A 27,993-nucleotide genomic window follows, 5' to 3' on the forward strand; every position below is an offset into this window, starting at 1 on the left:
GATGGTCTCCCCTCCATACTGTTCTTCACACATGAAATCTTTCTCCGAACTTTTGCACAAACTGTTCCTAAAGCCTGCAATGCAGTCTCTCCTAACCTCAACCATCTTACAATTCCCAATTTCCTTTGTGTTCTTGGACAGAATTTTAAAACAATTGCATTTTTTTTGGTCTTTGTATACTGAGTATCTAGGACAGTGTCTGGCCCTTAGAAGGCATTTAATAAATGAATTTCTTAAATTGAAAATAGAGAGCCCTCCCATGAATCAGTTCAACCATTCAGGAAAGCTATTTGGAAATATGCAAAAAAAAAAAAATGACAAAATGCTCATACCCTTTGATCAAGATTCTACTTGCTAGGCCTATATTTCACAAGGGGGTTAATGACAAAATGAAATATATATGTATGTGTCATACATATGTGTCAAAACATTTACAGCAGTATTTCTTATAATAACAAAGAAGTAGAAGTCAAGTATCCATCAACTGGAGAAAAGTTAAACAAATTGATGGTACATCAGTATATGGTACAAAATAGCAAATATGAATGCAAAGAAGCATGAGAAAACTTACATGAACTGATGCAAAATGAGGTTAATAGAAAGAGACAAACAACATACATAGTGAATACAACATAAATAGAAAGAACAAGTAAAGTAAATGCTGTGAAATTGCAATGATCAAACTTGGCCTCAAAGAAGAGATATATGAAGGGTTGAACCTACGTCCTTTCTCCTGCACAGAGATGGGGTACCATTGTGGGTGTGAAACAATGCAACGCTGAACACAGTATCAGACTGTTTAAGGTATTGGCTAGTTTTACTGAACTGTTTTGTTTTTTACTATTTTAAAAATGGTTACCTGGGAGGGGCTTGCAAATGTGGCTGGTGTGAAAACAAAAGATAACATATTAAAGAAAAAAGATTTCTTAAGTTGATTTAAAATGATTTTATTTACATACATCTTTTAAGGAATGTACCTTTTGTCTAACATGAGGGATACCTTTATTTTCATCACAAATGTATTCATAGAAGCAAGAGAATCTGAGCTGGTAGGGGCCTTAGAGGTTAAAAAGCAATCTTTCACCCACTGCAGGAATCCCTTGTAAGACAAATTTGAGGAATAGCTAACCCCTAGTCTTTGCTCAAACACTTTCAATGAATGACGCTACTGGACACTGCATTGCACTGCTGATCAGCTTATAAAACAGTCCTTCCATGATAATGAGCAGAAATAGACCTTTTTTGTTAAGTCCTATCTAGCTGTTTTAGTTTGACAGCAATTAAACAAAATAAGGTCTACCTCCTTTAGATGCCAGTCCTTCAAATATCTGAAGATACTGTTATGCTTGACTGTTTGTGTTACATGAGAAATATGCCTATGTGCATGTGTCTGTGTGCATACTCATGGATGATAGTGGCAAAGTAGGGAAAAAGTGGAAAAGACTGATATAAAAAAACAAATGGCATCAATAAAACGTATTTTGACAAATAAATTGAAGGGGTGGGGATATCAGATATTTAAAGACAGGCCTTTAATTCTTTTCCAGATTAACCATTCAGTTTCCTTTTTACTGCAGTTCCTTTATGACAACAAGGTGGTGCAATGGATAGAGAGCTGGGCCTAGAGTCAGAAAGTCCTGAGTTCAAATCCAGCCTCAAATACTTCCTAGCTGTGTGGCCCTGAACAAGTCACTTAACCTCTGTTTGTCTCAGTTGCCTTAGCTATAAAATAGCACCTACCTCCAAGGGTTGTTAGGATAAAATGAGACAATATTTGCAAAGCACTTAGCACAGTGTCTGGCACACATAATTTAATAAATGCCCATTTCCATTCTTCCTACATAATCAATTAATTTTGCATTTAAAGTATGATTTATCAAAATTTTACTCACGTGTAATTTTTTCAGGAAAAGACAAAAGTTCCTATGAGCCATTTTTTATTCAGCTGATTAACATAATCATGTGGCCCTTTAACTGGGTAAATTATTAGACAACAATATTTACTTACCTGAAATTTGCATTAAATAACAAAGGTAAAAATCTGAAAATCCATTATCCAATAAGTTTGGCTATATACCACGCTTTAACAGATTCATTTTGTTAGATCAATAAGAATCTGAGATAAATATAACACTATACATCACATAAAACTTTTCTTTTGAAGTTATCACTCCTCTATAAGCCTGGTGACAGACTATATATCTGTCATCAGAAGAAAAGCACAGTTAAGTTAATTAGAAACTGAGGGATGCTTATCAACTGGGGAATTACTGAACACATGTTATAGGAACGTGATAGAATACTATTATGCTGTAAGAAATAATGAAAGGAATGGTTTCAGAGAAACCTGGAAAGACTTGTATGAACTGATACAAAGTGAAATAAGCAGAACCAGGAGAATAATTTATATAACAATAATAAAGACAACTTTGAAAGACTCAGGAACTCTGATCAACACAATGACCAACCACAATTCCAGAGGACTCATGACGCAACATGCTATCTACCTCCAGGTAGAGAAGTGACAAACTCATAGTGCAGATTGAGGAATATTACGTGTATGAATCTATCTATCTATATATACACCTGCATTTCTGGAGGTGGTCAATGCAGGAAACCTGCTTTGCTTGACTATGTATGTATACATGTATACATATATGTACATGCATATATATACACATACATATATACATACATGCAATTTTGGACATGATCAATACAGGAATTTGTTTTGACTATACATGCTTATGGGTTTTATTTTTCTTATTTTCTCAATGAGGGAGAAGAAAGAGAGAGAGAGAGAGACAGACAGAGAGAGACAGAGAGAGAGAGAAAGAGAGAGAGAGAGAGAGAGAGAGAGAGAGAGAGAGAGAGAGAATGCAGAAATGAAAATAAGTTAAAATCTAATTTAATAATTTAAAAAAGTATAGCAAAGTTTTGGAAAGGTTCATAGCCAGGTTGGCCAAAAGTTGATAAAATTTTGTTCATAGCAACTCTCAAAGACATAGTCATAGAGGGATTGCCATCTGTGTTGGTGGAGGGGATACCTACAATGATAAATTCACAGATCTTTGAAGAACTAAAGTAACCAGTGACTCATCAATCAGTGAAGCATTTGGGCTGCGAACATCTCCCCCATGTCCCACTTAACATGTACATCTTATCTAGAAAATGTCACATGCAATGGTTTACAGAAATTTGATTTTTAAAAAGGTTTAATTTCATACAACCCTGTAATTCTACACTGGGAACCTATCAAATTTAAATGTACCTCCTTTCCTCCCACTCCCAATGTTTCAGTAAATACAACTTTCAATGATCTTTTAGGGGAAATCACTTATCAATTGCCAGGCAACATGAAGAACTTTTGGTGCTTTTTCTAATCTGGTGAAATCTAATGTTAACTGTTTACACAAATACTACACATAGCTAACTAAACAGAAGCAAATCTGGCATTTTCCCAATGACTAGCCCAAACAGCCTCTTATCCAAAGCATTAAGGAAAGTAAACTTTAAAATGATTTGAAAGAAAGGACTATTTCATGACAGATGGCAAAGAGGGTTCTTCAATGCCAATTTAATCACTTTCCCTCAATTTTCAAATCCTTAAGCTGTAGCTTGAAGTGTTTGTGCAAGTGATGCTATATCTACTGAAATGTAATAGGGTAGAGAGGATGACTAATATGTGCTATGATTTCACCAACTTTAAAGAGTCATTTTAGGGCAATTCTACAACACAATTCCAAGTCAAGATACTTTATTCTTATTTGCACAAATACACGACATTTGATTAACTAAAAAACAAGATCTTTTGCTCCTAAGACCTCAATAAAAATGCCCTGCAAAACTGAGATAAACATTTTGTTAGTGCAAAAAAAGAAATAGAATTACAAAACCCTCCAATATCAGAGGAAGGAATATGAGATCCCTTATTTTATGGATAGTTGAAGCCCAAAGATGCTCAGTGCTTAAGGTGACACAGCTGGTGGCAGCTACGATTAGAATCAAATTTCCTACCAGTTCTTTTCCCATCACATATTGACTTCATCCTATTGAGGGAATACAGTTTGCTTTCAATTATGGGAAGATTTTTTTTCTTTATAGTTTTTACAATAGATTTTTGACTTGATTAACATAAGGAATATCTGGTGAGACTTTCTCTACCCATGCAGGTCGGCAATTATTTTGCAATCTCCTGTTTTAGGGAGTTGCCTAGGGCATTACTTCACTTAAGCTACCATTGGGTGATTGAAGTCACCAGCCCAAGTCACTCAGGGCAGTTCAGTGGCAAAGTAGGTAAGAGTGCTGGGCCTGGAGTTAGGAATACTCCTCTTCCTGAGTTAAAATCGAGCCTCAGTCACTAATTGCTATGTGACCCTGGTTAGTGTTTGCCTCAGTTTCCTCAAATGTAAAATAAGCCGAAGAAGGAAACGGCAAACCACTGTAGGGTCTTTACCAAGAAAACCCAAAATGGGATCAAGGAAAGTCTGGCACAACTGAAAAATAACTGAACAACCACCAAGTCACACGAATACTGAATCTAGGTCTTTCATCTTTGGAGGCTAAAATGCTCTGTGTCCATAGACGCTATAACTTGAAAAACCCTCTGCTAGATAACAGTATTTGATATCTGAGCAAAATCTTTTCCAAATTGTGGATATAAACACAGGATTACAATTTCAGCTAGAAGTCAACACAAACCTGGTAAATAATATATTCAAAAACCGTGACAAGTGGTCTTTCAAACTTAACTTGAGAGCCTCTGGAGGAGAACCTAACTCCCCTGAAGCAGTCTATTGCCCTTTAGGTTATTTCTATTAATAGATTTTTCCTTACGTCAAGATTTAATCTGTGCCCTGTCATCTTCCACTGGTCACTCCTAATTTTGCTCTCTGGGGCCAACCAGAATAAGTCTAATCCTTCCACATGATAGCATTTCAAATACCTGAAGACAGTTCCCAAGTCTCTCCCCTAAAGTTTCCTTTCTTCAGGCTAAACATCCCTAATTCTTTCAATCAATATTGAGGCAGCCTTTTGCCTGACCAAATTTGAAATAATAGATTTGAAACCTTAAGCTACAGGAAGATGTACCTACAGGCAAATTAGTCACAAATTAACTATTGCCTGATGCTAATGAGCCAAAATAGAAAGTGCAAAAGTAGTATGACCCTCGGGAAAGCATGCAGGCTTAAAAAAACAAACAAAACAACACAACAACAAAAAACTGAATAATTTTAGTAAAGTATCCTAGCTACCAGAGTTGACAACATCAACTGTGTTAGCCATTACCTATTTACAATTGCCCAATCTCCTAAATTTCAGAAAGCAATGCCATCAATTAGGTGAAATCTAAAATTCCAGTAGAGGATTTTGCATAATATTTACAGAATGTAGCCAACTATTCCTTCCCTAGGATTCTAAAGAATTTTATTCTAAATTCTAAAGAATCCTTGGAATCTTTCTGGTGTTACACAATATAGGGGAAAGATTGTTTTCTGTAACTGATGGCATATTCAAGCTCTGCCCCTTACTGGGCTTTGGGCAAGTTACTTCTCTCTAAAACTCAAGTTCCTTTGTGTGTTTCCTGAGCTGCCTCCTCCTTCCCATCCTCCCTTCCCCTCAAGTTCTCTGTGCTCACACAGACCAGGTCCAAGCCTGGGACACTTTGACCCCAACAGTCTAGAGGATCATAGATTCAGAGTTGGAAGGGACCTTAGAGGCCACTATGCCCAACACTCATTTTACAGAGGTGGAAACCAAGGCTCAGACAGGTTGAGTCGTGTCCAGGGTATATAGCTCCTGTCTGAAGCAGGACTGGGCTCCCAAGTCTAGTACTCTATCCACTACTCCATCTTGTCTTTTCTTCTTCTTGGCTAGATGACACAACCCCAGAGTTTTACTCCAGGTAAATCTGATCAAAGGTCAATAGTTCATAACCTAAGCTTTCATTGTAAATGCACATCTCCAACTCCTGCTTGAACGCCCATGGTACAATACATGTGCCAGGCACGGAATAACCTTTATTTCATGAGCTACAGAAAATACCTAAGACAAAAAGGAATCCCAGGAACATGTACCTTTCTTTCCCCCTCTTTCTTTCTTTCTCTCTCTCTCTCTCTCACACACACACATACACACAAATAATTACGTAAATATAAAGCACTCAAATAGCCTGTTGGACTTCCCCTTGAAGATAAAGCCACTTGAGAGGCTGCTAAACAAACACTACCCATTCACAGAAGACAGAGGGCTGGTGCAAATGACTTATGGCAACAGTGTGGGGTTGTCAAGGTTCATCCAGATTTCCTGTCCTCCCATGCTAAGCTCTAGTCTTCCCTTTCCTTTCTTCTCCGAGAAGCATTTTGAGGAAATCTTGCACTAGCTTATACAGTGCTCAAACACTCAAACTCAGGACCTCAAACTCGAGCTTGCCTGCAAGATAATCCCCAAGGTAGAAAGTCCACTCTCAGGCTATGTGTGGGCACACATATGCCTGCTAGGACTCAATTCCCTATGTGCTTCTACGTCTGGGGTAGGGAACCTCCATTCTCAGGTATCCTAGCATATGATCTATGACTGGAAATGGAAACAGAAGAACAGACAGGAGATGAAGTCTAGGATCTTCCCTTTCAAGTTTAATACTGTTGAGATGGAGAGGAGGGGGAGAAATTTCTTTCCAACCTCCCGGAAGTAGGTTGACTCTACTGTATTCTGGTGTTGAAATCAAAGGAAACTGGTCTGTGGGAAGAGGGCTGATTTTTATTCATCACAAAGGAGGCTGACTCTTCTGATAAAAATCAGCTAATTATCAGCAGGGTTAGCTAGGTGGCACAATGGATAGAGTACTGGCTCTGAAGTTAGAAAGACACCTTTGAGTTCAGATCTGGCCTCAGACACTCACAAGCTATGTGATCCTGGGCAAGTCACTTAATCCTGTTTGCCTCAGTTTCCTCATCTGTAAAATGAGCCGGAGAAGGAAATGGCAAACCATTCTAGTATCTCTGCCAAGAAAACCCCAAGTGGAGTCAGTAAGTCAGACACAACTGAAAATGACTGAACAACAAATTATGAAGGAAGTAGTTACAGTCTCCAAAACCTAATCAAGGGCCTTCCCCTTCTGAAACTTCTTCTACATATAAAATAGGAAAAAACAGTTGCATTACCTACTTCATAGGTCAGTTACAGGGCAAATACTTTAATGTTCTTCTACTTATTCCATGACACTTTTTAGATAGGGTTACCAAAAAAATACACAACCACATTATGTGGAAATAGTGCAGGAAACAGACAATTTGTAGCTCAGGTCACCCCAATATGAAATTTTGTCACTTTGGCTATATAAGGATGGGAACGTTACTTCAGGAAGCTTTCTCAAATCTTATAAATTATTTAAAGATTCACATTAGATGAGGCTGATTTGTATAAAACCTTCAAACTACCTCTTCCCACCCCCCAAAGAAGGAAGAGACAAAAATGTTAATCACATTTTCCTTTTAATAATGGTTTGTAGTCAAAAGTGTAGCTTTGAAAACCTCTAGCTTGTCTGTGAAAACCTGAATAAGCTGGGGTGGGGGCGGGGGAGTGCATCCTCACTTTGAACAACATTCTGTAAAACTGTGCATTGGACTATGTTTTTGAAGTTGCCATTACCAACACTGTAAAATCAAATGTACCACTTTAAAAAGTCAGCTTTTGAAATCAGGTGAATGGTATAGTATAGTACCCTACTTTGATTCAAGGAGGAGGGACACACAATATAGTAAACAAAACACAAAAAGTAAACAATCTTAATAAATCACTAAGAATATATAATTCAGATTATCATTAATATTTAAAACTATTAAAAATAAGTTTGCCACCTCACCACATTTTACTCTTTCCTACTCAGGTATTTTCCCTCTGTACTATTCTCTCTTTAAAAGAAAAAAAAATTGCCCAATCTCCACAGTTTCTGATCTCTGTACACAGATTCCCACTGTGCTGTGGCTCTCTTTTCATACTGAACATTCAGTTCAGTTCATTTTTTGGCAGAAGGCAAAGCAGACCTTTAATGTTGGTCGTCAGAAAGACAGACCAATACGAGCACAACGGACAGAAGGGTTTAAGTCTTCCTCAGGAAGAGAATACATCTATCCTACAATGGGTCTGTAAAGTCTTCCAAAGGCGCCCCTACCGCCAGTACTCCACCCCATTCTTCTCAGTGTTTTTCCTGAAAGCAAGATGGCAATCTTATTTGAAAAGGAAAGGCAGATTTCTTAAAAATAACTTAAAAAAAAAAAGAAAAATCATTTTATATAAAGCAGCAAAAACGTACTTTCCTCTCTGCAGAAAGAAAAATGTTAACAAGGAAACACACCAATGTAAATGTATTGTTCATAAATTTTTGCTAAATTTAATTTCACAATAAAGTCAAGATTTATTTCATGACTATTGCTTAACCTCATTGGTACTGTCAGGAGAAGATTCTTTGGCATCTTCAGTCTCTCTTGTATTTTCTTCTTGATTTAGATTTTCAATCTCAGATTTGGTCCCGTTAGGTATAGAGTTTTCACTATTTACAAATCCATTTTCTGTGACTTCTCTATCAGTGATAGCTTCTTCAATCTTTAAGTCCTCCTGCACCTCAGCCTCATCCTCCAGGTTTCTGAGGACAATCGGGAGTCTAGAGTCTGCCACGGTGTTCTCTAACAAGGCAATATTGCTCTCTTCATATCTGGGAAGTGGGGTTCCCTCCTCCATTTGTTTGCAATAGTACTCTTGGTTGGCAGCTGCACTCTTTACGGCTTTTTCCAAAATCTCTTTTTCTCCTAAGCGCAGTTTGATGGCCATTGTTGCATGAAAGGTAAGATCATGGGTCGCCAAGAAGGATTTATCTTCCTGGAGGGGGGATGAAGGGAGGAAAGAATAATCAAATTCATTAAAAAGAGTCTAGATGAAATGGCGCACCAGCACATCCAACAGAGCACTTACATGATTTTAAAACAATTATGCAGCAGAAAAGGTGTGGTGGTATAAGGCTATGGGGTGCATAGTATAACAGCAACTTACATTTCCATAGTGCCTTACATAGGTAGAGAGCACTTGATGGTCACAATAACCCTGTGACAAAGTATAGCACCTTACAGGAGAGGAAAGTGAAATTCAAAGAGGTTAAGAAACTTGCTGAAGGCCACATGCTCATTAAGCTGAGTGGTTGAGCTGAAAAATGAATCCAGATCTCTGACCCCATGTCTAGCTTTCTTGCCATTGCCTCTCAAGCTTTAAGTCAGCGGCTCAGAGACAAACAATGCAAGCATAAACAAGAACTTCTACTCAGAGGGATGTTTCAAAAAATGAGGATTAATAAAAATGATTTCTACCTTTGTCTTTTAGTCAACAATGTCAATACAATTTTTGTATCAAAACTTTAAACAGAAATAAAACTGACAGTGCAGGATAATGATTCAGGTACAGAGCTATAGTAATTTGTATTAGTATAATGATGATATAAGAAGTAGCCCAAGTCCTCAAGGAGCTTTAACTCTAGTAGAGTGGATGAGATACCACAGAATGTATTCAGTGTAAAGAAGGGGACTAAAACCCTGTTATGAAATTCAAATAGAAATGGCTACCACTAAACCACACATAAGGATCCCTGTGGGATGCATACTGACTTAGAAAACCATATATAAATAGCATCTATTTTTGTTGTATTTTATTTTGTTAAATACTTCTCTATTACATTTTGATCTGGTCTGGGCCATAATCAGGAGTGTTCAGGTCACATGGAGCCCATGGGCTGTATGTTTGACATCTCTAGTCCAAAGCATTACAAGAAATATGAGAAGGAGGCAGCTAGGTGGTGCAGTGAGTAGAGCACCAGCCCTGGACTCAGAAGGACCTTAGTTCAAATCCAGTCTCAGACACTTAACACAAAACTAGTCATGTGACCTTTGGCAAGTCACTTAACCCCAACTGCCCTACCTTCCTCCCTCCAAAAAGAAAAAAAAAAGAAATGTGAGGAGGGAGAAATAACTTTCAGTTATTTTTCATCAAACTTCAACAACCACCACCACCCTTTATTAGGTATCTATTTGTAGTGCACTGTTAGGCACTGGAGGATATACAAAGAAAAATGAGATATGGTCCCCTGCCCTCAAGGGGCTTACAATCTAGTAGTAACATGGCAAAGTGCAAACCAACACACAATTACCAATAAGAATTACCTCAATAGTTGTTTTATATGTTTTTAAAAGAAGGGATGCTCTGGCTTCAAGGAATGTCCAGAGTTTGACTTCATTGTCCCAACTAACAGGAAATTCAGAGTTACCCAAAGTGAAGATTCGGTCAATAGCATGTTCTCCTATCAAATGTTCTTTTAGCTCTTCTATAAGAAATAGAAAGAAAGGATAACCTGTTAATAGAAAAACAGCTGAAGTATTAATTAACATACCCTTAGAAAAATATCATTTCCAATCATGCCATTTTCTCTTGGCTTTCCCGCTATGCATGCTTATCTGACCATGATGTTTCTAGACTCTCCAGAGTGGTAATGACAGTTTAAAGTTTTAGGTGAGGAAAATAAGGTGTAAGTCTTAATTTTCATTTCTATTTAAAAATGAAGTCACTGATACCTTCACATGTAACACTCCCCACATTCCTTACTTCTAATGAAGGACCCTGTGATCAATGAGATTGTTTCAGAAGCCATTTTTTACAACTGTGTATATATATATACCTCACTTTGACAATGTCCTCCTCTTATCGAATTACCGAGGGCAAAATGTACTAAAGTTTCAATGACTTCAAAGTCAAAGCTAACTGCAACAAGTCCCAGAAGCCTTTCAATTTTAAATTTGCATGAAACCAATTCCAATGTGTTGACTTCACAAATCAGCTCCTTTACCCTCAAAATAAGTAATTCCCCAAACAAAAACAATCAAGAAAATATCCCATGAAAACCTAAGTCAATGAAAATTTGATACGTCTCAACTCATAAGAAATTTAAATACAAATCACAAGTAAATGAATGAATGTCTAAATTACACCTAAATATATTTCGCAGGAGGAAGAATTCAACACAACTGCTGTAGGCATATTATTTCGAAAAGACCAAAATGTGCCTAGCCTATTCATACCAAAAAATATACTCAGGCTTCATTTGTAATTATGAGGACAGTATCTCTTTCAAAGCAAAATGCCCCACAGCTGTCCTTATTTAGAATTTGAAATGAAGAACTTTTGTTGTCAACGACACAAACTTATATTAGTATCAGAAAGATCTTCTCAAAGACTAGTGTATGTGACAATTAAATCTCCTCATCCTACATATGAAATGTAGACAAATTCTACTGAGCTAGAAAAGTGTTCTAAATAATTGTTTTTTGTGGTGAGGGGGAGTAAGAAAATGATAATCTGTTGACAGTCCATGAGAAATTTCATTGGTATATATTTTTATCAATCATCATTAGAAGTTCAGGGTAAGAAAGTGAACTTGTTAGATTTTTCTCACATTATAAACAGACCTCTTATACCACTTTGTTTATACCTGTCTTAGTACACTTATCTTTTGAAGTATATAAGAAATGAAATTAAAGAATCAAAATTTATCAAAAGAACTCTGAATCTATTACAGTTACCTGTGCATGTCATCTTAGCTTCCCTTCCTCCCCTATCAAAATTCCTGTTTTTTGATGGGAATAAATTTTATTCATCTTTGTGGCCCCTTCTACACCTTTTACCCTATATTCTATCAAAGTCCTAGGGACTTAACACAGTGCCTTGAACATAATGGGCATGGATACATTCTACTTTAACAAGAAAAGGTACTATCTAAAGTTTTATAGGAAATTTCTACTTCACAGGGAAAATAACCAGAAATCAATGTAATGTTTAGCTAATAAAATGAAAAATGAACTTCTCTGGTAATAGAAATATGTAGAGACCAAACTGTATCATATGATTTCACATTCTTCCCTGATTTTAATTCCTCACAAAAGCTTTACCATACAGTAATGGAGGGCCAATAGCCAGCTATTGGTATAACAAAAGTGCGACTCAACTTATACCAACTATTAATCCCTATTTCAGTCCAGTATACACTAAATTACAGTAACAAGAAAGGGGAAAAAAACAAGGTAATACCAAGATCTACTAGGAACATTGTTGAAATGAATAACAGCCTTTCTAGGGTAAGTAATCTTTGTCATATATGTAAATGGATAACAATAGATCACTTCATTCTACCTAGTAAATCTTTTAATTTGTCAACTATATTAAAAATGTATTGTAATATATTTACTTCTACTCTGTATTCTTTGAATTCCTACAATTCCTACACAGGCCTTCATTCCCATAGAGACCAGTCACCTTCATTTTTTTCCCAAAGTCAAAGACTAAACCCTTAACCTCAGCCAGACATTTTTCAAATGTGTCCAGAAGGAACAAGAACAGTGTGGAATGAACTGCTATGTGACTATCATCAGTACTGGACAAATAATCTGAAGTACATGCAGAAAAAATACTGAGCTGGAGAGTTGCTGACCTAGGGTGGAGTTCTAGTTCTGTCCCTTAACTTCTCTGAACCTCAATTACCTCATCTGTATGATGGAGATAATAATATCTGTGTGAACTACTTCATGAGGTTATGGCAAGAGAAGAGTTTTTAAACCTGTTAAGTGCTAGATATATGGGAGAATCATAAATAAAATGATAGCTTTGTGATTAATAACTGACATTTATATAGGGCTGAAAAATTTGCAAAATGTGTTAGACAATTTCATTTGAGCCTCATAACAAATCTGTAAAGTGGGTCCTAGAGATATCATTATCCTCATTTTGCACATGAGAAAACAGAGATATGAAGTAAACATGTCCATGATTTGAATCCATGACTCCAAGGTCAGCAATCTATCCACTGTGCCGTGCTGCTTCAGCACTTTTTTTTCCTGCAGAAACATGTTTGTCAGTACTCTAAAAATTTAAATATCAGCAGACAGTCTTGAAAACTTTGAAGTAATTTATTTTTAACTACCTTGGGAGCAAATGAAGACGAGAAAAATGTGTTACGTTAAAGTTCATAATGGTTAATTACAGAGAGCACAATAGATGTATAGTCAGATGACCTTGGTTCAACTCTAGTGCTTACTGTCTTTTGCAAGCTTGGACAGTCACTGTCTGTAAGCCTCAGTTTCATCATCTATATAAAGAAGTACTACGACCAGTTGATGTCTAAGGGCCCGCTTAGCTCTAAATACTATGATTCCATACTAAGTAAAATGTAAAATGGAACCAAACTTCAAATATATGATATACAGTCATTCCACTTAACCTGAAGCTATCTGAATAGACTACTGATTTCTGCCTGCTCACAGATGAAAGGAAATGGTCATCTTTAGGCAAGGAGGGAACAAGACAGATATTCCATTACAGTCTCTGAAGACAAGAGAAAATCTTCCTCATTTCATGCTATGCTAAGTTTTAGTACTGAGGTCAAAATACAGAAGTCTCTGGCAAATGAGAGGCTTCTGACAACTTTACAAGTTTTTATCAATTGTCTGTCAATACATATACCAGCTTTAAAATAAATATTCATTTCTATTATCATAATTATTTGTTTTTATCCAGGGAATTTGGGGATAAAAAAATCCAGACCACTATTATATGCTATGACAAATTTCCTAGGTCTGTCTAAATTCTCTGGTTGTATCAAAATGAGGCTTGAATTAAGATAGCTGTAAGCTAAAGCCTAGCACAGGGTCTTGACCCCAATTAGTACTAAAAAAAAAATTGTTAAAATGGATCCAGGAAATCTTTTTATTTTAGAACAGGAGTTTTTAAGCTTTTGGGGTATCCTGGAGCCCTTTGCCTGGTTGGTGAGACCTATGGACCCTTTCTTAGAATAATGAATGTGTCTTAATGCATAAAATAAGATTTATAGGATCACAAAGGTAACTAATTATTTTAAAATAAAGTTATCAAAATATATTTTTAAAAGCTCACAGATGCAAGGTTAAGAACCCTTGTTTTGGAGAAACTTCTGCAGCAAAACTTTAACAAGATTTGTTCCAAATAAATGTAAAGCTGTCTATTAGCATTATATGCCTAAGAAAAAACTCAGATTCAAAACTTAGAATTATGAAATAAAATTGCGTAATTTGTTGCCAGTTATTAATTGGTGAAAATAAAGATGGCTACCTGATTATTAAATTTCTTTGACTTACTAAACTTGAAGTGATGTGCAATTTTTTTTAAATATAGGTTATTTGATTCTAATGAGATTTTAAAGCACATATGTCTAGATATCATGTAAGCTATGAATGTGGATTTGGGAAACACCTGAAATAATGATAATTACTGCAAACAAAGTATTCACATTTATAAAGTCCTTTAAGATTTACAAAGCACTTTCTTCATACTCTCTGAGGTAGATAGTGATAAATAAATAAATGCACAAAAAAATAAATAAGTAAAAGTGATAAAAATAGCTAGCATTTAGCACTTCAAGGTTTGTGAAGTACTGCGTATTTTTTATCTTATTTAATCTTCACAACAACCCTGGGAGGTAGGTACTATTATTATCTCCATTTTATAGAGAAGCTGCAACTTGCCTAGGGTCACACAGCTAGTAAGTATCTGAAATGGCATTTGGACTCAGGTCATTCCAACTCCAAGGGCAGCACTTTTATTCATTGTGTCACCTGGCTACTATCTAGGCGATACAAGTGTTATTATTCCCGTAACAGGTAATAATAATAATAATAGCTAACATGTTAGTTTCAAATTTTGCAAAGTATTTTTACATATATTATTCTCATTCAAATTGTACAACCCTGTGCTTGCTATTATTCCAATTTCATATTGGTATAATACAAAACATTGAAGAAACTGAGGCTGGGAGAGGTTAAGGGTCTCAGGTCACACAGTTAGTGAGTGCCTGAGGCAGGGCTGGAATTCAGGTCTTCCTGAGGCCAGGTGCAGGCAGGTGGTTCTTCCCAGGCCACATGGTGAATGAGTGGCCAATGAACTGAAATGAACTGAACCCCAAGGCCTACAACTCCTAATCCAGGATTCTTCCTGCTATACTCAGCTGCATCATCTATAGAGCTAATACATCAGATAAATATGTATGTAATACAAAGTAATATTTGCAACACAAGGACTTCAGTCAATGAAACGTCTTCATCACAACCTTTCGGGGTATCCTGGAGCCCTTTGCCTGACTGGTGAAACCTATGGACCCTTTCTCAGAATAATGTGTCTTAATGCATAAAGTACTTTTGTCTCCAAAGTTGCCACCTCTCTTTCTCCATAAACTATCTTCATTCTAAAGCATTTCTAACTTTAATTGGAAAATGTATTTTCTTTACACTTCCTGAAAAATTCTTTTTAAGTCAAAAGAAATTTTTCTGAAATAATTTACCTTCAGTCATACAGAATACTCGAAGGAAGGCCAGAAGTTGGGCAGAGATGGGAGGCTCAGTAAAGTGCAAGGCAAAGACACTGGAACTAACAGAAAGAATAAGCAGAGATCAGTCACAGCAGTGTAGTTATTGACTTGCTCCAAAGCAAAACCCCTTTAATTTATGATACATGTGGTTTTCCTCTAGGAGAATTAAGAGGGTGGATGAGTCATACAAGTCTGAATTATAGAAGAACAAATTTCAAATCTTTCAAGCAGGAGTGAATGACGGTATTGAGAACAGAACCTTTGCAATAACCTTTGTGAATTTTTGTTATGTGCTAATATAGTTTTGATTTAAATTTGCATAGACCAGATTATAGGAACAAATATAATCATTCAAATTCTGATTTTAATATCAACAACTAAAATTCGTATTTTCATATTTAATCAAATATCGATAAGCTCAACAGCAAAAAGGGCCATATAATCAATTTCCATTAAGGATGATTCCTCTACTACACAAAGAACAATAAATCAAAATTCTCATCTTCTTCATTATCCTATACTGGAGAAAAATTTTAACTAGTGGGGTGGCTAGGTGGTGCAGTGAATAGAGCACCCGCCCTGAAGTCAGGAGGATCTGAGTTCAAATCTGCCCTCAGACAGTTAACACTTACTAGCCATGTGACCTGGGTCACTAAAGTGCTCTATTCACTGCGCCACCTAGCTGCCCCTAGAAATTCTTGAAATGACTAACAGTCATTCAGTATGGCCAGTTCAGCATGGTAGAGAATGGAGGAAAAGAATCAAATGAAACAAACTGATCCATATTATTAACCTTTTCAAGGTGAAAGACATTGGTGCTACTTAAGTACTTATTTAATTTAATGAAGATTTAAGTGCTATATTCCCTGGAACTGACTGTGAATGTTCCCAATAATTATGTTTATCTAAAAACATTAGTAAATTACCATGCATCTAAAATGCTTTGGATTTGCTAGGTAGTAGGCATAGAGGGATTTAGACAAACTACTGAGGAGCAGTTTTATTAGCACCTCAGTTAAACACTATGCAATTGGAGATATTTCAAGTTAACAGAGGGAAAGGCTGACCAGTCTTTTTTACTTACGTTGGAATGCCAGCTCGAGCCAAGACTTCAGCTTTCATTGCATATAGCCTGTCACTTTTGCTCACTCCGAGCTTTATTTTCACTCTGTCATGTGAATTATTGTCAAAGAAAAAACCACTGTGGATCACAAACTCTGCATTTGATCGGGTGCCATAAAAAATGTAAATCTAAAAGGATGTAAAAAAAAAATGAAGGCACATAAAAAAGCTTAATACCTATTTAGTACAGACTTGAGGTACAGTATTACTTCTTGTAAATTTAGCGCCACTTTACATTAATGAGACAAAATGTCTATAAAGTTCTAATCTAGGAGCCAGGGAATAAGAACAGAACCAACATCTCTTGACCAGTGAAGGCAGAGGTCCCAGTTCTTCTCAGGGACATAGTTTGGAGCCCTATGCAGCATGGAACCTGCTTCCCCAGACCCCAGTGACATGGAAGAACCTCCCACTTTGCCAGATGTTAACAAATTCACTGGAGAAAATAACATCTAAGCTCTCCAATACTACTAAGAAGACCCCATGTAGAGTGTCTCAATCTTCCATTGCTACTAAATGGCCAGCAAGGAAGAATGCTGATACTAATTCTATCCCAGCACCTACTCCTTCCTTCATCATTACTGAACCCAGGAAGGTTGGGTCCTGGCCCACTGAGGACTGGATTTAGAGGCCTCTTCACATAGAAACCTACTGCCTTGTGCAGAAGTAGTATCTGCTCTGCCCTGCGTCTCCAATTCCTCTGAGAAAATAATAACACTCCAGTCTTCTATTATCCCTGAGTGCTTGGGTACTACTCTGCCCTGTGCCTGCTATCTCTGTCTGAGAAAACAACTTTATAATCACTGTGCACCCAGGTATGTGGCAGCCACAGTTAACACTTAGACCCTGCCCTAACATGTATATTTTCCTTTACCACAACTATAGCTAGGAGCATGGGGTTCCATCCAAGACTCTCAGAGACTATCTGGAGACCTACTTGCCTGGGAAGCTACTGCTATTTATGGAAGCATTACCTCCCCTATCTATCCATTTAGCTTGAAAAAAAATGGTTCAGACCTCATACCACAATCAATGTTTATCCACACATCAGGCCTCTTACCACCAGGACCCCACACTGGACCACGTCCTCTGGCAGAAGGTACAACTAGGGAACAAGATATAGAATCTATGTATGGGCTATCTTTTGGGTGTATATCATTCTTCCACCATGATTGGATGAGAAAAGACAAAAGTGCCAAGTCTAAACTCAGTCAGGTTGCTGGAGACCCAGTCATGAGGTATTTAAAGACCCAAATGTACTACAGAATTTTTCTCTTTGCCTCTCTCCCTTCTTCCCTAGGTTTGGGAGACTAAAGAGAATCACAACCATTTTCCGTCATCACAATACCCTGCATGGTGACAGCCCTACTCATTTAGAACCTCTTCTATCCTAGCCTTTTCTTTTTTTTTTTAAATTTTTTCCTTTTTAGAGGGCAATTGGGGTTAAGTGACTTGCCCAAGGTCACACGGCTAGGGGTGTGTGTGTGTGTGTGTGTGTGTGTGTGTGTGTGTGTGTCTGTGTGTTAAGAGTCTGAGGTCGGATTTGAACTCAGGTCCTCCTGACTCCAGGACTGGTGCTCTATTCACTGCGCCACCCACCTGCCCCTATCCTAGCCTTTTCAATTTCCACCTTCTCCTAGATTCTTGTTATTTAGAGCCCTCCATGTCCCAGGTGAAACTTTCTTCCTCTGTTACTATTTCCTGCTCTCTCGTCTCCATTCATCTCAGCTCTCCCTTTGCTATGTCTCTACCATGCTCAATTCCTCTCTTCTATTCTGCTTTTTGGAGCTTCTATTCCATTGCTAACAAACTTCATTTTGTCTTAATCCTCTTACTTGCACACTCTTTTCGTGGCCCTGCACTCGCAGAATACATTGTATTCCTGCCTAGGACTGAGTGCATCTCTTGTGTCTCACACCCCAATCTGATCACCCAGAGACAAGAGGAGTTGGCAAATAACTTCGTTTCACTTCTTCACCTTTGGCTGTCATCACACAATGATCTCTCTTCTTTTGAGGTTCACTTCCTTTATCCATATGAGTCTACAGAGATGCTTGTTACAGTCATCTCTCCTCTTCAGGTAATCCTTTCTTCTCTTCTCAAGGAGTGGATTCCGTATCTGGATTATAATTTGCCTCTCCATCCCAACCCCTGTCCTCTTCTGCTATCTCTGCCACCTCAAGGATGGTTATACCTTAGATTTTACTGTCATTCATTACTATGCTACCTCCATGATCCAGAACTCTGAAATTCCCATCTCTAATCATAATCTCCTCTGCCTCACTCCTCTTAAAATGATTCATCACCTTTACCACCTTCAGCACCTCCCAGAACCTCTGTTCTAACCTCACTACCTTCCCTTCAGTCTCAACCCTAGAGCTTCACAGTTCATCAAGACTGTCTTTTTTCTTTGAGTCCCTTGTTCCCTTGTGTGTGCCAAATTTCCACCTAAAGCTTCTTCCACTATCTGGTTTCTATGCTCCTATGTGAGTGCTGCCAATTGATGGGGGAAGTAACCCAACTACATCAATAGGACCATTACAGATCTGTTATCTAATTTTTTTATTCTTCTAGGGCTGACTCTCCAACATACTCCCTGAAGTAGCAGTTCCAAACCTACTTTTTAAAAAGACCATTATAACACATTTTCACCCATTCCTTTGAACAGAGAAAACCTTGCCTCCAACTTTCCTGAGAAAATAAGAGGTCATTCTTCATGCCTTTCTTCTCCACTCCACACCTCAAAAGTCTTATACCTCATACTCCCACCTGCCACCTCCCATTTTCCTATCCTTTGCTTTAGTTCCTGAGGAAGAATTGGTTCTTTTCCTTACCAAAGCCAACTCTTTTACTGGTACCTTTAATCCCTTTTCTCCCACCCCATCACCTCCCCTCCTTTTCTCCTGGGAATTTGTCTCTGAGTTTTCCTGCACCCTCTTATTTTCAATCTCTCCTTATTAAGTGGCTGCTTCCCCACTGTTTGAAATACATCTAAATCTCCCCATTTATCAAAAGCTTTCATTTGACCCTGCTTCCTCCTCAAGCTATCATCCTACATTTGTTCTCCCTTTCACAATCAAACTCCTAGACTGGGCTGTCTATACTCACAGTCTCCATTTTACGCTTACTTCTCACATCTTTACATTCTGTCTTATGACCACACTTCACCATTATCCCATGCTCCCTCCTTGACAGGATTAAAAAACTGAAATAAAAAATCTATGAGAAAAAAGCATTTTAATAAGGTTAACTTTCCTAATAGTGGTATTCCTAGATGGAAAAAGGTCAGCATTTGTCTATCAGTGGCAAATTTGAAAGTGATCCAATAGTATTCCTGAAAAAATAGAGTTGTATCAGCTAACTCTCAGGGCTTCTTCTGGATGAGAAATGGAAATTTCCATGGTGAACCAACAAGACCTGAGAATACAATCCATGTCAACTTCTTCCCTACTGCTTCATTTGGAAGGCTGTTGTAAATCCAGCCTTGAGCAGGGAGGGAGTAAATACTCATTGACTCCAATTTCCCCATACTTCTTTGAAGTTATCAATGATTTTTTAACTGTTAAATCTGATGGCCTTGGCTTAGTTTAGATCCTACTTGACTTCTCTGTATCTTTTGACACTAGAGACTATCATTTTCTCCTAGATATTTTTACTTCTCTTGGTTTCTATGCCACTGTTCTCTCTTGAATCTGCTTCTTATCTGTTAGACCTCACCCACTCCTCTTTGTGGGATTATTATCAGTCTCCTACCCAACTATCCACAGGTGTCCCCCAAGGCTGTCTTGGGCTTTTCTCTTGCCTTTGGGTATACTTTTACTCATCAGCTCAATTAACATTTCTATAGAGATGATTCCTAAAGCTTCACAGTCAATACAATTCTCCTCTAGGCCCACACAGTCAACCTTCTATTAGATTTCTCTACTTCAATATGCCTTCTTAGGTATCTCAAGCTCAACATGAAGTACATCACCTTCCCATCTAAATCCACTCCTGCTAGAAACCTCCCTGTTTCTGTTGAGGGCACCATTCATTCACACTCCAAACCTAAGTTTGCAATATCAGAGTTATCCTTAACTTTTCCTTCTCTTTCATTCCTTTTTTCAATCAGTTGCCAAATCATGTCAATTCTATCTTTACCACATTTCTTGCATCAGTTGTCTTCTTTACACTCATACTGTCATTATACTATTTCAACACCATTTATCTGGATTACTATAACAGTACCAATTGGTCTCCCTGCTTCCAATCTCTCCATATTGCAATTAAAATGATCTTCCTGTAGGCCAGGAAGGACCGATCATGTCATTCTTTGACACAAAAATTTTCTGTGGCTCTCTATTACCTTTAAGGATAAATACAAATGCTCAGTCTGGCATTTAAAACTCTCTACAATCTGTCACCACCCTCCCTTCCTAGACTTATTTAATACTTTCAAGCCTTTTTTCTGACCCTCTCAGTTGTTGTACCCCACCCAAATTTCTTTGTATTTACTTACATGCATTATGCATACATACGTGTACATAATATATTCATTTTGTCCACCCTCAGTAAAAAGTAAACTACTACTACCTATTTTAAAATTTTCACTTAATAGTTTAAAAAATTTACTCTCTGATAAAATGTAAACAAGTCGTGCAATTTTCTCAACACTCCCCCACTGACTGAAATGAGCTGAGGAAAAGCATAATTTTCAATAACTACTCTGAAGCAGAAATGAGGTATTAGCATCATACAAAGGATCCCTGATCCCTGAATTCATCTGACCTTTTTTTATATTATCTTCTTCTCCTTCCAATGGACAGCAAGTCTATTACTTTTAAGATTGCATTTTAAAATTTATCATGTTCTTCCTCTCCTTTTTATACAGGAGAGTCTATTCTTGAAAAAGAGTTTAAAGCAATGAGTATCAGAAATTTATTACTAGATCATGCGGCAATTCTCCACGAAGTAGTACGTTATAGAAACATTCCTTCAGAAATGGAAGCTCAATACTTTTGCTAGACTAAGACTTTTCTATAGTTTCAACTGGGATTGTAACAACAGCCTTAAATTATTTTATTTTTTATAAGATGTGTATATTTATAAGATCAATAGAAATAAAGCAGGTTATACAGAAGTATAATGCAATAACTTATTGAAAAAGATTAATTCCTGAAAAAAATTATTACAAGGAGAATTTTTATAGATTTAAATACAGAAATGACAGGAATAGATCTTAAGCTTCCTGTCTCTATGTTGTATTTTTACCACCAGACCACAGTTTCTTCAGAAATTAAAAGACATTCATTTATATTGCTAATGTGAAAGGGAATAGAATAAAACAGTAAGATCTTAAAAGTATTTTCTTACAAAATTCCAATATTTATTTGGAGTTACATTGGAACAAAATTTATTCTTAGCTTAAATTGTTACAAATGTTCACTTTAGTCATATTTTGCTCCTTATTTTTAATGAGTATAGAACAAAATCCAATTTAAATTACAACATGTTTATTCTATATTCCAAAGAGTGTTGGGTGTTGCAGTTAACACATGTTCTATAATGCAAGTATATTTTCATTCAATTTTACACAAGTGAATTCATAACTACATAGAATTTACCTGATAACAACCTTTCAATCTACATAATATATGGGCACTGTATGGAACCTACCTGTTCTCCAACACTAAAATCTTGTAGTGCAACACATTCACAACGATCATCTTCTAGGTTGTAACCAGTAGTAATCTAGTCAAGAAGGAAGAGAATAAAGCAAATTCATGAAGATATCTATAATTCTCTTTAATCAAATTAATTTTGCCTTTTTGGGAAGAACTGAAGGTAGAACAATATCCTTCGGTATCTATATACTTGGAGATCATCCCTGAATATTTTCTAAGAATTGTCACAATAACTGCAAAAAAGCTCAGATTAGTTGTATCTATGCTAGAAAATGTCATAGAAAAAATTAATTTACTTGAAGAAAAAGAAATTCTCTAAGGAAAATACATTCCACAGATTTTAAGGAGGGTATCCCAACCAAAAACAAAAGTTCATTACAAAGTACTTGCATTCACAGACCATCTCATGTGACAATGAATCAATGGGGTAAGAATTCTGTCAGACTCATCAACTGCCAGTACATTCTTTTCTTTCAATAAAGGAATGGATAACTCCAGCTCTTTGGGGAATACTATTTTTGGAGAACTCCAATTTACTTGCAAACAATCCCTTTATCAGAAATTAGGTAATTATTCTGAGAGACTGAAGAGGGTTTTCTAAGGCAGTATACAGGGTCGAGAAAAGAGGAAAAGATTCATTCTATAACAGATACATATTTTATTCTGAAATCTTGACAATAGACCCCTTAGGTAAGTAAAAGAAATTGAAAAATAAAATTAAAATGATAATTTCATTTTTATCATTATTGCAATTCTTTTGCCTATAATGCAAAGATTTCTGAGCACTTTACAGAGTAGCTCAACCTCAGAAATGCCCTAACATGAGACAGTACAACAGTTCTCATCTAGACTATAGGCTCTGAGGTCTCTGAGGGCTGGGTTGACTAGGTCTGATACTCAGTGTATCTCCCAAGCAATTAGTATGTTGTTAGGCAACCATCAGAGGGTCATCAGAGAAGCAGAACATCAAAGCTGGAAGGAATGATAGGAAGTAACTAGTCTGTTTATTTTACAGATGAAAAAACTGGAATTCAAGGAGGCAAAGTCACTTGTGTAGTCCTGCACAGCAGGAAGAACTGGGATTTTAACTGAAGTTTCCTAATCCCTTGTCTTTCTACAACACTATATTTGCTAACAAACTCACTTCACAAATGAGTAATAAAAGATCTAAAAAAACCTCTGAAGCACATGGGTTTTTTAGTTAGCAAATATCTGAGACATCCAGTTTGGGATCTCTGAAAGGCAACTGGAGATGTGACATTGGAGGTCAGTACAGAGACTGGGGCAGGAAAGGTAAATTTGAGAATCATCAGAATAAAAATGGTAATTAAATCCATGGGAGCTAATGAGATCATGAAGTTAAGTAGTATAGAGGGAGAAGAAAAGAGGGCCCAGGACAAAATCCTGTAAGATATCTATGTTTAGAAGGCCTGATCTGGAGGAAGATCCAGCAAAGCACACAGAGAAGGAGCAGTCAGATAGGTAGGAGAAAAACCAGAAGAGAGTAGTGTCTTGAAAACCGAGAGAGAAGAAAGTATCAAGGACAAGACTGATCAACAGCATCAAAAGCTGCAGAGAGGTCAAGGAGAAAGAGGACTGAGAAAAAGTCATTGGATTTGGAAACTAAGGGATCATTAGTAACTTTGGAGAGAGCAACAGTGGATTGATAAGGTCAGAAGTCAGACTGTAAAGGGCTAACAGAGTGAGAGGGGAGAAAGTATAGGTACCTATGACCTTTTCTAGGAGTTTATTTACAAAGGGCAGAAGAGATATAAGATGACAGTTGGGATGGAAGGATCAAGTGAGGGTTTTTTTCAAGAAAGGGGAGACATGGGCATGTCTGTAGATAATACTGAATAAGCCAGTAGAGGAGAGACTAAGTGAATGAGTGGTGGTGACAGGTATGCTGGATAAACTGGGATGGAATGGGATCATTTGAACAAGTAGAGGGTTAAGAAGTAAGGCCATTTCACTATGTGAGACAAGGGTGAAGGAGGAGAAAGTGGTAGAAGGCACCTGAGTGATAGATAAGAAAGAGAGGAGAAAAGGAAACAAGTGAATGGGTTAAATTTTTTTCGGTGAAATATGAGGCAAGGTTCTCAGGTGAGAGTGGGGAACGAAGGGGGAGCCATGGGAGCCTTGAAAAGGGATGAAAAGATTTGGAAAAGCCACTGTGGAGAGTACTTTAGTGAGTTGATAAGGGAGGTAAAGTAGGGCTGCCTAGCAGCAGCAAGGGCCCAATTGAGACTGTGTAATATAAATTTACAGTGGACACAGTCAGAATGGCTATGTGATTTTCTCCACCTTCATTCAAAAGCACACGTGTAGGCCTGAAGGCAACAAATGGTGGGAGTGATCCAAGGTTGAGGCCTGGCTGGGCATAATCAGTGATATGATATAAAGGGTTAGGAATTCAAGAGAACTCAATTTGTTCACCAAGGAGTCAAGATAGAGAGAAGAGGAGAGAGGGGCTAGTGCAGGGAAGAAAGCTGGGAGAGAATTGAGGAGTCCGGGGATAAGAGGTCACAGTGAGGATGAAGGGTAGGGTTTTGTAAGGGAAGAAAGAGGGAGAGGTGAAAAGTCAATATATTGTGGCAGGATACAGGGATTTCAGAATTCTTGAATGTGGAGGTGGTACATTTGTGGGTAACAGTAAGATCAATGGTATGATCATCTTTGCATGCAGCTGAGGTAGGTTGGAGGAATAGTTCTTGGGAAGTTAGGGTATCTGAGAGAGGCATTATGCAAACTGAAGTCCCCTAGTATGAGAGCAGAAGTTGGGGAGGAGAGAAAAATTATGAGCTGTGTACTGAACTCATTGATGAAGACCTGTGGGTCTGTAGACAAGAGCTACAAGGATTTTGAATGGGTAGTTACAGAGTGACTATGGCAGGGAAGAACCAGGAAGTGGCAATGGGGAGTATGGAGGATTCCAATGCCCCTGCCTGGACCAGTGAGCTGAGAATGAAGACACATCCAGCATTAGAAAGGGTGGCCAGGGAGGCTGTGTCATGAAGGGCAAGCTACGCTAAAGTAAGAGTTAGATGAAAGGGGTGGAAAAGGACAATTTAAGATGAGAAGTTTCTTGCCTATGAAACTGGCATTCCAGGGAACACAGTGTAAAGGCTAGCTGTTATTAGGATGAAACTTTGGGGTGAAAAGGTTGAGTGGGATGGTAGGGGTTAGAGGTTTAGATTATAACCGGCAGGAGTTCAAAGGCTCTGGGATGTAAAGGGCATGACCAGGTTTGAGAATGTTCATCAATGAGTGGAAGGTGCCGCTCCTCTACCCTCAAAGGACAGGCACAGCAGGAGATGGGAGGCCTGAAGTCAAAGGGAAGGTTGTTTTCCTTTGCACTGGAGGTTCTCCATAAGCCAGTTGGGGAATTGGGCTAGCTGAAGGATATGGAAGATCCCTTGTATTGCTATAGATGGAAGATGCCCTGTCTGACCCCCAGCAGCCTTTCCTTAAGGGAGAAGCAGCACCCAGCAGGAGATGGAAGGCCAAACATTTTGGCATATTTGGCAAACGTAGGCCAACCAATTTTTAACAACTGTATCAGGTAATTAAAACATCAGATAAATAAATGTGTTTTAGCAAAAAATTCAAGTATTGTGAACATCTAATTTATTTCTTCTGGTTTAGAAACACTATCTTAGAAATAAACTTTGAAAGATGGAATAATGCCTTTTCTCTTCAATTCTCAACACAGCCAATCAACAGTCAGTCTTTGTGGCAATTATATATGTCAAGATCATAAGTATGGAGCGATTAAGCGGGGGGGGGGGAGAACTTGTTGAAGAGATGACTTCCTCTGACTAATAATAACTTTAGAAAGCTTTGGTTGCTAAGAAGCAATTGGAATATTGTAATGACAAAGACTAGATTTCCACACACAACATTTTCATAGTAACATGCAAAGTGTGACCTGTGTCCCAAGTTTTGAAGTAAAGGTAAAAAGAAAAATTGTGTCCAAACCTGTATGTATCAGTATGAAAGCTTTTTCACTCCGATATCCAAGGATGAAAAGAGTTTTAATTCAAAGAAGTATGGGGAAATTGGAGTCAGTGAGTATTTACTCCCTCCCTGCTCAAGGCTGGATTTACAACAGCCTTCCAAATGAAGCAGTAGGGAAGAAGTTGACATGGATTGTATTCTCAGGTCTTGTTGGTTCACCATGGGAATTTCCATTTCTCATCCAGAAGAAGCCCTGGAGAGTTAGCTGATACAACTCTATTTTTCAGGAATACTATTGGATCACTTTCAAATTTGCCACTGATAGACAAATGCTGACCTTTTTTCCATCTAGGAATACCACTATTAGGAAAGTTAACCTTAAATTAAAATGTTTTTTTTTTCTCATAGAATTTATATTTCAGTTTTTTAATCATGTTAAGGAGGGAGCATGGGATAATGTCAAGTCTAGGTCCAGCATAATCTGGTTATGACTTGGGGAAGTCACCATACTTCTCTGAACTGCAACTTTCTTCTCTGCTTACCTTATGGAGCTGTTAGTGAGGAAAGTCTTTTTTATAATATAGAAAGTACCAAAGAAATGTCAGCTTTTATTATTTTTGAACTATCCAAATTCCCCAAATCTTTTTTAAAACTTTGACATTCCCAAGTTAGCACTATAATCTACTATAGACCTGAGCACAGAAGACTTTTCTGAGAATCACTGATACTAAGGTTGGAAGGGACATCAAGGACTATTTAATTGAACCCCGTATGTTACTAAGAATTTCCTTTACAAAATTCCCAGATGTTTTTTTTATCATTTTGACTTCTTGGCAATAGCATTCTGACTTATGTTTATGCTACTGTTTCCTTTCATCCATATATCACAGGACATAAGAGTTTAGGGCTACAAGGGGCCTTTGAGATAATGTAATAATATAACCTTATTTTACAGAGGAAGAAACTGAAGTCCAGAGTCACACAGTAAAATAGAAGACATGGGAACCATTACATGAAGTTACAGAGAATTACTACTAACTTTTAAGTTTTACTTCACTTTCTCTCATAGTTTTAACAATGTAAGAGAATAAGGTTAAACCAAACAGAGAAAAGGCAACAGAACAGAAAAGACAAAAGAAAAAGGAAGAAAAATAGCAGAGAATGTGATCATCAACACTGAAAAGCAAACATTGAACAGCTAACACTATTCAATTACTGGGAAGTTCTCCAATATCTGGTGACCTCCACTGATAAGTCTAAGATGTTATAATTTACTTTCCTTAAGGGTTTCATTTGCTCTTACTCTTTGACCTACCAGTTCCGATCAAGTTCAATACCTGTACTAACCTATTTCTTTACTTTTTCTTCTGCATTCCTAAGACCTAGAAAACCACACTAAAAGTGAAAGCTATTTTGCCTTGATGAATGGATTTGTTATTATTATTTTCAATATGCCACTTAGAAAGGCCTTAAAAAAATACCTCTGTTAATTCTGCTCTTATTTTCAGATGGCCTTTGATCCTAGCTGGTTGAAATTTCACAACTTCAAATAAAAGAACTGGTAATTGATATAAGACATTTGTGCACTTGGGGTATTACAATGGCCAAAACCACATACAGAGTCTTCCTTCTTTGCTTAAACTGGACAACCCTTAGAAAAGCAGCTTCTTTTTATATAAGTTTAAGAGCAAATGAAGAATTTCTTTAAGTCCCTTCTTATAGTTCATGAATATAAATGAAAAAGTTGTTTAAATTTGTTTATTCAAAAGCCTGAATAACCCAGGAAAATGGTTCACACCACCCAACATTTCAGGGGGATGGTAT

The 27,993-nt window shown here is 37.4% G+C and overlaps 2 protein-coding genes across 4 annotated transcripts in view; one reads left to right on the forward strand and one right to left on the reverse strand.

Annotated features, from left to right (window-relative positions):
- LOC138173928 (cyclin-K) overlaps positions 1–27,993 on the forward strand; it is a 269,034-nt gene that overhangs the window by 85,666 nt on the left and 155,375 nt on the right. The window lies entirely within an intron of this gene.
- Positions 7,477–27,993, reverse strand: part of LOC138173927 (actin-histidine N-methyltransferase) — a 137,134-nt gene continuing 116,617 nt past the window's right edge. For 2 of the 3 annotated variants that reach the window (XM_069103978.1, XM_069103977.1), the window contains 6 exons: positions 22,205–22,279; positions 17,610–17,654; positions 16,512–16,678; positions 15,401–15,486; positions 10,206–10,366; positions 7,477–8,877 (listed from right to left, as the gene is read on the reverse strand). In XM_069103978.1, the coding sequence (XP_068960079.1) occupies positions 8,428–8,877; positions 10,206–10,366; positions 15,401–15,486; positions 16,512–16,678; positions 17,610–17,654; positions 22,205–22,279 (984 nt within the window). In that variant the 3' untranslated portion in view covers positions 7,477–8,427. The remainder of the gene's footprint in view (positions 8,878–10,205; positions 10,367–15,400; positions 15,487–16,511; positions 16,679–17,609; positions 17,655–22,204; positions 22,280–27,993) is intronic. The other variant, XM_069103979.1, reaches the window with a different exon arrangement.

This window comes from Petaurus breviceps, unplaced genomic scaffold, assembly GCF_028583685.1.
Source record: "Petaurus breviceps papuanus isolate PSGF00001 unplaced genomic scaffold, PetGlider_PUasm1.0 67, whole genome shotgun sequence".
NCBI lineage: Eukaryota > Metazoa > Chordata > Mammalia > Diprotodontia > Petauridae > Petaurus > Petaurus breviceps.